Source organism: Acomys minous, assembly GCF_964271855.1.
Source record: "Acomys minous genome assembly, chromosome: 12".
NCBI lineage: Eukaryota > Metazoa > Chordata > Mammalia > Rodentia > Muridae > Acomys > Acomys minous.
In genome coordinates, this window is record NC_140493.1 from 79725218 (window position 1) to 79738632 (window position 13415).

The 13415-nt window shown below is 46.5% G+C and overlaps 1 protein-coding gene across 3 annotated transcripts in view; it reads right to left on the reverse strand.

Annotated features, from left to right (window-relative positions):
- The window catches only part of GDPD1 (glycerophosphodiester phosphodiesterase domain containing 1), a 36567-nt gene extending 23152 nt beyond the window's left edge, over nucleotides 1-13415 (reverse strand). For 2 of the 3 annotated variants that reach the window (XR_014783523.1, XM_084803302.1), the window contains exons 1-3: nucleotides 12685-13415; nucleotides 5719-5761; nucleotides 1405-1540 (exon numbers count right to left, since the gene is read on the reverse strand). Coding sequence is in view for 2 of the 3 variants with exons in the window: in XM_084803302.1 (XP_084659428.1) it covers nucleotides 1405-1540; nucleotides 5719-5761; nucleotides 12685-12826 (321 nt within the window). In the remaining variant the exon portion in view is untranslated. The remainder of the gene's footprint in view (nucleotides 1-1404; nucleotides 1541-5718; nucleotides 5762-12684) is intronic. The other variant, XM_084803303.1, reaches the window with a different exon arrangement.

The window sequence follows — 13415 nt, forward strand, 5'->3', positions numbered from 1 at the left end:
TCTAGAAGATCAGCCAGTGCTCCACTCCTGAGCCATCTCTCCAGCCCCTCATCTGGCTTCTTAACCTGGACCATGGAGCTCAAACTCAGGGTGCCAGCCTTTCCCGGCGGTCACTTCCATCCGCTAAGCCATCTTGCTGGCTCCTGGATAGACTTCAATGACGTTTTCCTACACTGGAAGGCTGAAGCTCATTCCTACATTAAACATGATTCAAATAGGCGATTTGAATTGTAATGTGATTTTTCACACTTGATGATGTTGGGGGCTGGTAAAGTAACTGCCTAGTAGGCAAACGGCCCTGGGCTCTGTCTTTAGCACCTGTGTAAACTGGCACAGCAGTTGTACCTACAATTCCAGCATTTGGGAAGTGAAAGCAGGATCACCAAGAAGTTCAAGGTTACCCTCAGTTACATAGGGAGCGTGCACTCGGCCAGCCTGGGATACGTGAGATTCTGTCTAAACAAAAGGATTAACGCTAATCCCCATAGACGCATTTGAATTATATACATTCTTCATTGGATGCCAAGGCAATTTAACATTTTTTCCTTTTCCTTTTTTTTTTTTTTTTTTTGGTTTTTCAAGACAGGGTCTCTCTGTGTAGCCTTGGATGTCCCAGACTCACTTTGTAGACCAGGCTGGCCTCGAACTCACAGCGATCCGCCTGCCTCTGCCTCCCAAGTGCTGGGATTAAAGGCGTGCGCTACTCCATTTATTTTTTTAAAGGATTTATTTATTACATATATAGTGCTCTGTCTACATGTATGCCTGCACACCAGAAGACGGCAGCAGATCTCATCATAAATGGTCCTGAACCACCATGTGGGTGCTGGGAACTGAACTCAGGACCTCTGGAAGAGCAATCAGTGCTCTTAACCACTGAGCCATCTCTCCAGCCCCCGTTTTCCATTTATTTTTATCACTGTTATTCTTTAAGGGCTTTGCTCACTTTTCTTTTTTCTATTTTGTAAGTATTTTGCCTGCAGCAGGTATGCTGTGCACCACTTGCATGCCTGGTACCTACAGAGGCCAGAAAAGTGCACTGGATCCCCTGGAACTGGAGTTACAGTTGTGAGCTACCATGTGGGTGCTGGGAACGGAACTGGGACCCCCTAGAAGAGCAGGCAGCCCTTTCAACCACAGAGCCATCAATCTGGTCCCTGTTTGTTTGTTTGTGACAGAAGCCCAGACCTGAAGACTGGCCCAGACTGGCTCAGACTGGCCCAGACTGGCGTCAAGCCTTTGGCAGGCTCTTCGCTTCCCAGGTGCTGGCGTTTTATCTGCGAGCCACTACACCAGCTTAGTCATCTTCGTTTTCAAAAGCAATTTGTGGAGGTGACACCTGGCTCTTTCTTGCCTTAAAAACATTACCCTCGAGCATAACAACATTGGTTTATTGTTACTTACACAATATTTGAGATCAGAGACATTTACGTTGATCCCAGTTGCCCTCTTCAGATTTGCATCATGTGACACGACAACCTGTTCATCTTTTGTGATATGGCAGTCCAGTTCTAACATATCGGTTCCAATGTTAACCGCGCTGAAGACGTGAGAGGGAAAAAACGGCACTTTAAAACCCAGTAAACATTTACTTTACATGTATCAGATATGCAAATTCTGATTTTAAGATCTGAGGTGTCCAACAACACTGAAATATCTCAACCAATTTATCTTCCACCAATGTGATGTTGTAATCTTATAATAAGTTATTAAAATGCTGTGACTTGTGATAAGTGAATCCTGTTGTCTCTTCCATAAGCAGCTATGGATAATTCTTACATTTCAATACAACGGGACAAATATTTGACCAGAAATTAAGAGATTTGGGTGGCAGTTCCTAATACCTTAGTGTAACTTAGAGCAATCTGACTTTCCTTTTGTGGTCTGTATCTCAATACGTATAAAATGAAGGTATCAAAAACTAAGATAAAGATGGCTGCATTTAACATCTTGATTCGACTTGTGGTATATGCTGTAATCCCAGCACCTGGGAGGAGGAGGAGGAGGCAGAAAGATTACAGAATGAAAATTAAAAAATAAAACTTCAACAACGGATTCCAAGGAAAAGGTGACCTAGAAAAAGACAGTAAAGGAAGAGAATAACCAGGTGGGCTGGTGCGTTGTCTGTGATCCCAGCACTCAGGAGTTATAGCAGGAAAAGAGGTTCAAGGTCATCCTCGGCTACACACAGGGTGAAGTTCAAGGCCAGCTTAGGATACATGGCATCCTATCTAAAAGCAATGGAAAACAAAAACAAAACCAGAAAATGAAAATAAAGAGAAAGGAAGAAAATGAATGAATGAATGAATTTGGAATATAATACATGAACAAAAGAAGTTTGTCAGAGACATAGAAATGATAACAATGAAAATAAGTAAAACTCCGGAAGATGGAAGCCATCACTGAGCTCAAGAGTGAAACAGAGAGCTTCAGAGCCGCACCAAAGTAAAGCTCTTAGCCTCTGCAGAGGGTAGGACATTTCACTAGTGAGGATTTACAAAGGGCTGCCAAGTGTATAAACAGATGCAGACTCACTAAGCAAAGGCTGGATACAGTAGCTCACATCTGAGCTCACCTGAGAAGCCTCCAGTTTTGAGTCCAACCTAGGATATATAGTGAGTTCTAGAGCAGCCTGGGGACACTATGAGACCTACTGACGCATGCTCACATGGGGTACAGCTCAGTAAAACAGAGTGTGCTTGGGTTGAGTGGCACACAGCACACCCAACTCTTCTAGCTCCTTTGCCTGAAAATACTACACACACACACACACACACACACACACACACACACACAGACTTGGATAACACACCTAGCATCCTCCAGTGCCTGTCTGCTTTGGGCTCCATGTATGTGACCTTCCAAATAAGTTTCTCTTCCCCTCAGTGACCATAAAACTTGAGAAGTTTCTACTCAAATGTGTTCCTGACAGTGCACAATAAGGAAACACTGACCTTGAACTCACAGAGAGCCTCCTGCCTCTGCTTCCTAAGTGGACTGCTGAGATTAATGGTGTGTGCTACCATGTCTGACTAATGCGTCTGATTTTAATCAAAGGCACACCCAATTATGCATAGATGATAGAGGATTCTCCCTAAAAATTCACTTGAGAACCCAGTGTTTCCTTATTGTGCACTCAAATCAGAGTCAGGCAGAATCTCCCGTGTGTGTGTGTTTGTAAAGACTTTATCATGAGATGGTGGGTGTGGTGGCAGATTCCCTGTACATCTCAGAATTTGGGAGGTTGAGAAGGTGCAGAGTTCAAGGCTAGCCTGGGCTACTGAATGGAATCCAGTTTCAAAAAAGAAGAAAGCAACTGGGCATGGTGGTGCAGGCCTTTAATCCCAGCCCTTGGGAGGAAGAGTCGGGTGGCTCTCTGAGTTTGAGCTAGTCTGGTCTACAGAGAGAGTTCCAGGAGAGGCAGGGGTGCACAGAGAAACCTGGTCTCAAAAAACCAAATAAATAAATAAATAAATAAATGAGTGAGTGAGTGAGTTAGGCAGCCACATGATGAAAGAATAGAACTGACGTAATCAATCTTCACACAGGAGATACACACACACACACACACACACACTTAAGAACAAAACAAAGCCATGAGAGCTAGGGCACTGACTTAATTATTTTGACTATATGCCTAATCAGCCTCCCAGGTATTGCTAATATAACTTTCTTCTTCCTCTTACCATACTTCACATAAGTATTTCAGGGACTACATTGTCCTCTGAGTATTCACCTGTGTGGCCTAGTTTAATAACCTGTTTTATTAGCTTTTAGGAATCAGGTTTTGCAAGGTGTGGTGCTGCATGCCTGTAACCATAGCACTGGGGAGGTGGAGGTAGGAGAATCAGTGTAGAGTTATTCTTGGACACATGTTCCGTTCAAGGGCAGCCTGGTCTATGAGAACTCGTTCGCAAACCAACCCAGCAGATGTTATACACCCAAGGGCTTCGCCAGCTCCGCGTGTGCACGCACGCAGTACACTTCCTTAGCTTTAGGTTCCACGCTCACTACAAATGAATGCCGTCCCTTTACCAGCCTTTTGCTAACACACTGCTTTGTTCTCGGGGCGTGCCGCTCCAAATCTATTCCAGTGACCAACTAGTGAGACTGAGGAGCGTCAGAGCCTGAGCGAGATGCCAGAGAACGGGAGACAGAAAGGCAAAAGCCCTGCTCTGCCTTACTCAGCCTACAGGAGATGGGATTTGTGAACGGATTTTCTGAGCCACATGGAAGGATGCTTCATGAATTGTGGTGTGTGTGTGTGCGTATGTGTGTGTAGGCTTTATTTTATTTTATTTTTTTACTTTTTTGGTTTTCTGAGACAGGGTTTCTCTGTGTAACAGCCCTGGCTGTCCTGGACTTGCTCTGTAGACCAGGCTGGCCTCGAACTCAGAATCCGCCTGCCTTTACCTCCGAGTGCTGGAATTAAAGGCGTGCGCCACCACGCCCGGCTGTGCAGGCTTTATTTTAAATATTTGTTGAGACGCCATTTCTATTCCTTAGGGTTAGGGCAAAGATCCCCCTCTGTGGATTTAGGAGCTGTGCGCAGAGCAACAGAGGCAGTACTTGGCTGAAGCTGACCACTGAACTGGGGAAATGGAGTTCAGGCAGAGAGAGGCAAAAAGCCGGCAAATTTATTGGAACGGTTGGGTATAGAGGAATCCCATTTATTTGGCTACACCCCTGGCTGCAGCGATGCTGTCACTCAAGCTCCTGGTCCCCCAAGCTCTGGCAGCAGAGTCCCAAGTCTGAGGATCAGGTTCTTCTTGAAGTCACTCTTGTCAGTCTCACCATACAACCCTGGCTGCCTGAGAGTCACAGAACTGCCCGCCTCTGCCTCCCCAGTGCTGGGAAGAAAGGCGTGAGCCACCTCTCCCAGAAGAAAAATAATCTTTAAGATGTCACTGAATGGCAAAAAAGCAGAAACTTAGACCAGATTCTGCTGGGACGTGGGAGTACCTCAGCACGGAGCGCACGCTTAGCACACAGGAAACCCTGGCTTCAACCTCCAGCATTACATATAAGATGTTTCCAAATTGCCTAGGAGTGGAAGGCCACCTGGTCAACAGGGAGATATGCCCACCCGACCTTAAAATTGGCTTAAAATCTTATTCTTTTTTTTTTTTTTCTGACTAAGTATGAATGGGTAACGTTTTCCTTTCATTGACCTTGCTTCATATCCTGTTTGGTGATTCAAGAGAGGAAAGCAGGCTGGTGTTGATCATCCGCTCTGAGACAAAGAACAAGGGCGCCAACCAGTGCCCTTCCGTAGCTTCCACTGCTACCACAAAGCCTTGAAAAGGCCTCTGCATGAAACATGAACCCCTTAAAGACAGAAACAATTTAACTCATCTTAATAAAAGATAACAACGGTACACAAGACAACGGCAGGTTCCCGCCGCTCAGAGACACACAACCCTACTCATGACCAGCGGCCAAGGTAGCTCTTTCTGCGCTGGACCCATTAGCGGTCGCTCACAGTCTGTCCCTTGTCACGGACGTCTGCTTCCACATCTGGAAGCCGAGTCTTTCTGGACTACTCTGCAGTTATTGAGAAGCCAAGCACTCTTTGTAAAACGTCAAACTATTAAAAAGGCACTTTATAGAAACCACCCTCGCAGGTGAGCGGCACATACACACGCTGTCCCTCCGGAGTCCCCATCGCTCCACTGCCAGGCTGTGAATGAGGAGGCGGGCCCCTCCCTACGTACTTACTGCTGGAAGGCGGCCATTGTGTTCTCCAGGTTTTCTCCAGCACCTGTGAAAACACGGGGTTTACGTTTCGTTTACTTGTCATTTTTAACATTTTATTTCTCTAGAAATCAGGATGAAACCCTCCTTCCTCCCCCCTCCTTTTTTTTTAAAGTGAGGTGTGTGTGTGTGATGGGTGAGGTGGGTAGAATCCTTTTTTTTTTTTCCAGGGTTTTCTTTTTTAAATCAACAAATTATGTATTTGATTTAAGGGATTTGAGATGATGGTTCCCTCACTGTCCATGGCAGTCACTGATACTCTTCTAGAGCACCCCCTTTTAAAAAAAAAAAAAGATTTATTATGTATACAGTATTGTGCCTGCATGCATGCCTGCCCACCAGAAGAGGGCCCCAGATCTCATTACAGATGGCTGTGAGCCACCACATGGTTGCTGAGAATTGAACTCAGGACCTCTTGAAGAGGAGCCCGTGCTCTTAACCTCTGAGCCATCTCCCCAGCCCCGTTTTTGTTTTTTGAGACAGGGTTTCTCTGTGTAGCCCTCTCACAGAGATCCACCTGCCTCTGCCTCCCGAGTGATGGGAGTTAAAGGCGTGCACCACCACCACTTGGCCTAGCTAGAGCTTGTTTTTGAGGCTGGAGCTACAGCTGTTAGTGGAGTCCCTAATTTGTACAAAGTCCTAGACTTGAGCCCCAAGACTTTGTGGTACTGTAAACCAGGCATGAAAGCCCAAGTCTATAATCCCAGCACTTGCAAGGTAAAGGCAGAAAGCCCAGGAGTTTGGAGGCCAGCCTAGGACACATCAGACAGACTTAAAAGAGAAAGAGAGAGAGAGAGAGAGAGAGAGAGAGAGAGAGAGAGAGAGAGAGAGAGAGAGAGAGAGAGAACCCACTTTTTAAAAAAAATAAATAACTGCTGCTTAATTCATCTGTCCTTTCAGTCCACAACTCTTTTATCTGAACTTCTTTTATCTCCGTCTGAATTATAGGCATACTTATAACAACTTCAAAGCTCCCCTTTTGAGTTCTTTGATGTGTAATTTTTAAAGCAGTTTATTTCAGGATCTGTTTTAGGATAAATGGTTTTCAATTGCCGGCATGCTAGTAATGCCTATTAGCTTGACAGTATGAGACACTATATCCAGACCACACAGGACCGAGATGCAGGTTGAGAGGCAGTGCGTCTATCAGAGCCATGTGCGCAGCCGCTGCATGACAGTCATCACAGTGACTGCATGGCGGTCAGACTCTATATATCCAGAGGTCACAAGAACCTTAAAAAGCACCATCTCCTCAAGGTTAAGCACCTCCCACAGGACAGCTCCTAAGAGCTTACAGTGCCCTTGAAAAACCCAGAAAGAAGCCGGGCAGTGGCGGTGCACCCCATTTAATCCCAGCACTTGGGAGGCAGAGGCAGGTGGATCTCTGTGAGTTCGAGGCCAGCCTGGTCTACAAAGCGAGCCCAGGACAGCCAAGGTTACACAGAGAAACCCTGTCTCAAAAAAAAAAAAAAAAAAAAGATAGACTCTTCTTATACATTCCTGGATGGCCTCTAATTCACAGACATCTTCCTGCCCCTACCTTCCAGGTGTTAAGATTCTGTGATCCCAGCACTCAGGGAAGCAGAGGCAGGCAGATCTTTGTGAGTTGGAGGCCAGCCTGGTCTACAAAGTGAGTCCAGGACAGCCAGGGCTACACAGAGAAAACCCTGTCTCCAAAAACAAAACAAAAGGTTAAAACCGTATTAACTGATTAAATTACTGACTAGGTGGTGGAGAGGCCTGGAGATGTGAGTCAGGGGTAGAGAGCTTTGCCTGGTATGCAGGAGGCCCTGTGCAGACAGGACACCCAGCACTTCCCGTACCCCACTAAAGTCTTTACAACCACCCTGTGAGGTAGTTAAGCTTCTCTAAGGATGAGTGATGGGGGGTCGGGGGAGGGTGGGGGTGGTTCGCGACTGTTATCCCAGCTTTGTTAAGCCAAAAGGGAACTGTTTTTGAGGCCAGCCCAGACTACTTCCACAGTGAGATCCCATCTCCAACATAAAACAACAAACCACCACCCAAAACAAAACATTAGCTAAGAGCCAAATTAAACAGCATTTCTGAGCCCAGCTTTCCAACACGGACTATGCTGCAGATTTTTATGTTGCGATGCTGCTGCTCAGATAGCCTCATCTCAGTTCTATAGGTAAATGACATCCCTGGTCTTCTGTTTGCTGTAAAGCTAGGAGGCAAATTGCAGAAGGGCTCTACCTGAAGATTACTGAGACTCATCTGGTGGAGCCCGCAGGGTGTCGCTGCGGGACTAATTAAGAAACACAGTGTTCCTCTCCAAGGAATTATTTAGGGGTAAGGCCTTCCGTCATGAACTTGCTAGAATTCACTTTCTCTCAGATAATCATCATGTGACTCACAGGAATAGCCTAATTAATTTTTTTTTTGTTTATCTCAAAAACTAACTACAGTTTACAGATCTACAATTAAGCAACTGTACATACAAACAAAATAATCGTTTCTACGTTTTCGAAGACAGCGTCTGGTGCATTCCAGGCTAGTCCCAACCTCACTATGTAACTGAGGATGACTTTGAACTTCTAATGCTCCTGTCTCTGGGCTTCCGTGCTGGAATTACAGCATGTGCCATCGTTATCTGGCTTACATAGGTCGGAGGCTAGAACTCGGGGGCTTCATGCATGTTAGGCAAGCGTCATTTCCTCAGCTCCTCAAAAAATTTTACTACAGATTATTTATTTCACGCAGGTGGGACAGAGTACACACACCATGGTGTGTGCACGTGCAGGTCAGGTCAAGAGCAACGTGAGGAGGAAAAGCTTTCTCTCAGCTTACACCTCTAGCTCAGAGTCCATCACTGAAGGAGGCCAGGATAGAAACTCAAGCAGGGCAGGAACCTGGAGGCAGGAACTGAACTGAGGCAAAAGCCATGAGGGAACACTGCTTACCGACTGGCTCCTCACAGCTTGCCTCAGCCTGATTTCTTATACCCTCTAGGACCACTTGCCCATGGGTGGCACCACCCACAATGGACTGCGCCTGCCCATATCAGTCATTAGTCAAGAAAATGCCCTACAGACTTGTCTACAGGCAATCTGGCAGTGGGGCACACCTTTAATCCCAGAACTTGGGAGGCAGAGGCAAGCAGATCTAAGTTCGAGGCCAGCAGGGTCTACAGAGTGAGTTCTAGGACAGCCAGGGCTACACAGCGAAACCCTGTCTCAAAAAAAACAAAAGAAAACAAACTAGCAAACAAAAATCCCTCTTCTCAGATATATGCCTAGCTCTGTGTCAGTGTGACAAAAAACAAGCTCTCATCTGCTACGAGAGTCTCAAGGATCAAATTCAGACTATCAGGCTTGGCAGTTAACATCTTTACCGACTGAGCCATCTAGCCAGCCCTATTTATTGGTTTATTGAGACAGAGTCTTATGTACGATACCACAAGGCAACTTCCAACTCACTATGAAGTCAAGGATGACCTTGGACTGCTCATATTCCTTCCTACACCTCTCGTGTGTGTGTGTGTGTGTGTGTGTGTGTGTGTGTGTGTTTAGCCATTTCACTATATAGACCAGGTTGGATTCAATCTTCCTATCTCAGTCTCCACAGTTCTGAGACTACCACACTGTTAATTTTATTTATTGTTTCACTGTATACTTTTATTGTATGTGTATGTGTGGGAGTTTATATGTGGAGGAAAATCCTGGTGTCATTTTTTTTTTAGATTTATTTATTATTTATACAGCATTATGTATGCCTCATATGTGCCTGCACATCAGAAGAGGGCACCAGTTCACATTCTAGATGGTTGTGAGCCACCATGTGGTTGCTGGGAATTGAACTCAGGACCTTTGGAAGAACAGCCAATGCTCTTAACCTCTGAGCCATCTCTCCAGCCCCTTGGTGTCATTTTTTTAAGTGCTAACACTTTTATTTTATTTTATTATTGTTGTTGTTTTCTTTGGAGACAGAATTATCTCATTGGCCTTCAACTCACCATACAGACTATGCTAACTGGCCAGAGCCCCAGAGACCAGTCTGGCTCCATCGCTCCGGGACTACACGTGCATATACCACTGGACCCAGCTTCAGCTACACAGGTCTGGGAATCAAGCTCAGGCCCTCTTACTAACTTGCCAGCAGCACCATATGTTTTCATTTTAATTAATTCCCACCCCCTTTATGTACTGCTTCCCAGCTGCTTTGGATCAGTGAATCTTTGATAGAATTGGAAAAGGAAACATTGCACTCAGCGCATCCTTATATGGAAGACCTTTTTAAACATTTACTTATGTTACCCATGTGCACACACACGCACGGGGTCCAGGTTGTGGGAGTCAGATCTCCTCTCCCACCTCGTGGGGTCCCTCAGATTGTACACAGCTATCTGCCTCTGCTCATCTCCCAGGCCGTGATCTAGATTTAAGTGCTACAAAGGAAAGCAATATTGGTCCAGCTCCTTCTATAATCTTTAAGACGTTCTCTATACGAATCGATGCTGATGTTTCCTGCAGTTGTCATCTGGCCACCATTATACTATCATTAACACCCGCATTTATATGATGACATTTAATGTGCTATAGTGTTGTTTATAAGGTCAATGAAAAAAAGATATGACAACATGCTTCAGCCATAAAATAATCATCTTCCAAAGGAAGGTTGGTGATGACAAATATCTGTGATGCCAGCACTCAGGAAGCCTGAGGCTGAAATCAAGGCTAAGGCTATTCTGCTCAAGGCCAGCCTGAGGTACACAGGAAGGCCATTTAGAAAGCAATAAAAAGATGGCAAGGGCTGGGCTGGATAGATAGCACAGTAGGTAAGTCATTTGCGTCAGATTCCTAGAATCCATGCACAAGCCATAAGTTGTGGGAAAGACTGTAAGCTTTGTCACAGGTGAAAGCACTCTTGGCAGGCCTTACCCTTGGACACACCATGGATACCTTGAGATAGACTGGGTGGGGCCATCCTGGGCCTGGAATTCAGGAAGCAGACCTGGCGACTCCACCTGGACTATTGTTTTTCTCATCAACCCTCAATGGGAGAAGGAGACTGCCCCTCGCACGTGACACAGACAGGCACAGAGAGGAAAGAGCTGCAGCAGGTTGAGACCGGGCTTGAGCGCCCGTGAATCAGCGAACAGGCCCGGCCAGCACGCAGGCCAGAGACACCTAGGGACCCGTCCTGTGGAACGGATACCGGAAGGTTCACTCTTTTTTTCCCTCTTGTGTAAGCTAGTTGGGTTGTATAATAAAGTTTAATTGTTAAGAAACAGAGCCAACAACAAGTAGTAGAAGCAGCAACTCGTGTGTAACCCCAGTGCCCCTGTTGGAAGACAGGAGGCCGGACAGGAGAATCCCCAGCCCCCAAGTCAAGCTTACTGCTGAATTCGGCCCTGAACAACAAAAGGCCTCATTTCAAACTAGTGGACCAATCTCTGCTAATGTCCTTTGACCTCCACACATAGCATGTATATGCCTACACTCACATGCCAACACACCATATACCTAGGCATAGACATATTAAAATAAAAAAAGCCCACCACCAGCAGCTAGGAGTAGTAGTGCCTGCCTTTAATCTCAGCACCTGTGAGGCAGAGGCAGGTGAATCTCTGAGTTTGAGGCCAGCCTGGTCTACAGAGTGAGTTCCAGAACACTCAGGGCCACAGAGGAGAAAAAAAAAAAAACCTCAGAAAAACAAACGGTGGGAAACTGTTTACTAGGTGTTTAACTGATGAAACCGTGGGAGAATAATGTGCTTCTATGACTTATTTGTCACAATATAAGTCATGGCCCCACCATAGTGGCCCACACCTTCACTCCCAGCCCTGGGAAGCCAGAAGGAGAATTCCAGACTAGGCTGGTCTACACAGCGACTTGCAGGCCAGACAGCACTCCATAGCAAAAAACCCCCATCTTTGACAAATCTAAAAAGAAAAGCCATTATGGTACTACACCAAATTTTAGACTGTAGAATTTACCATTGAAACTCTAAAATTTCAAGCAACTTAAACTTGGCGCCATATTCACCTCAAAGAAAAGTTTAAGGTGCCCGAAACAATTTCATATTTTATACATTATGACTGGGATTTAACAGTAACGAAGAGGCAAAGGAGTGGCGTGTTGTAGGAAATGTACTTTTGCAAGAGAAAAAAATTATCTTAAAAAAATAATAATAATAATGATCATACGGGAAACCATGTTTTAGTCTCTTAGATACCCACGAGCCATTGCTTAGGTAAATGATGCTGTTAAAATAAATTTAATAATAATAATAATAATAATAATAATAAAAGAAGAAGAAGAAGAAAAAAAAAAAAAGAACAGGCACTGTAGAGGTTTGGAGTACTCCGAACCAGATCAGTCCAAGTTCCCTGTCCCATTTCAGTCCCAGCTCTGTGACCTTGGAAAACGTCCCTGGTTTGGAGACATTCCTCTCCAGAGCTCAATTACAAATGCGTGGAAGGTGGGCCAGGTCACCTGGCATCACAGACTCCTCAGCTCGCTTCAGGTACTCGCAGATCCTCAGCGCTGCCTGAGCCTAAGCTCTTCCCCTACGGACTCAGCCAGCAGCTTATTCCAAGCAGTCTGTTCCTGGTTCCCCCTGCGGGTGTCTCCAGGATCCGCACTGGCTTTGTGCCCGGCAGCCAAGAAGGGACCTTCCGACCACCCTCCCATCGGCTGAGAAACGCCCCACCTTTCTTCTCGTCGTGCGCTTCCCTCCTCACAGAAGCTCTGCCATCCTTGCTTCCCAAAGACGCCCACCAGGACTGGGACAGGAGACCTCTTTCCTTCCCTCCCCTCGGGACCACTCATCTGAGGAAGCCCTCCAGTCCCAGGAGTCCACTCTTCCTCAGCCCCTCCGGTGTCGTCCGTCCCCCCCCCCCACGCTCTACCTCCAGCTAGGAAGCCTCCCCCCGAAACCCCGCCATCGGATTCTGGGGAGCCCTCTCACCTCCGCGGTGAGAGATGTGCCTACAGCGGAATCGCTGTTTCTTTTTCTGATGCAGCAACGTCGGATATTTAAGCAACAACAACGAGGTGACCAGATACCCTCCCAGGGTAGAGAGGAGGCAAAAAGCCGCGGTGGACGACATCCTCGGTCACCACCTTCTGGGCCTCTGAACCCCACTGCGCTGCGGAGACAGCAACGGCTGCGGCGCCGGCGGCTGCTCGAGGTCTGCTCGCCCCCAGCCGGCGCCCTCGGCGCAGCGCACTTGTTCGTGCGAGCTCAACACGCAGGCGCAGCCCGACCCCAGCGCCCGAGCAACAAAGGGGCTCCGATACGCAGGCGCGCTGCGTCAGGGAGCATTTGGCGTTCATCCATCCTGCTGTGGTCCCACGCGCAGGTGCTTCTAAGAAGAAAGACCCTGAGGCTAGAGGTTGGAAATTGCCAGTGTTTTTTGTTTGGTTGGTTGGTTTTGCTTCGGCAGAAGAGGCTCTCAAACCAGGATAGCTTTCAGGAAAATCTGACGTAATTGGGAAATGTACATCAAAGGAGGATTGATTCCAAGGCAGGACCAAGTCCCTTCCATGGGAGATCCAAAGAATGTTTCCGATGTCTCGAATTCCTTACGTACTGAAGAAATGCTGTTGACTTAAGAGCTCGTGTAAGAAACTTAAGCTGGAAGGCGTATCCCTGTTGGTAGAACATACCGGACTCAAGCTCCAGCACAAAATAAATAT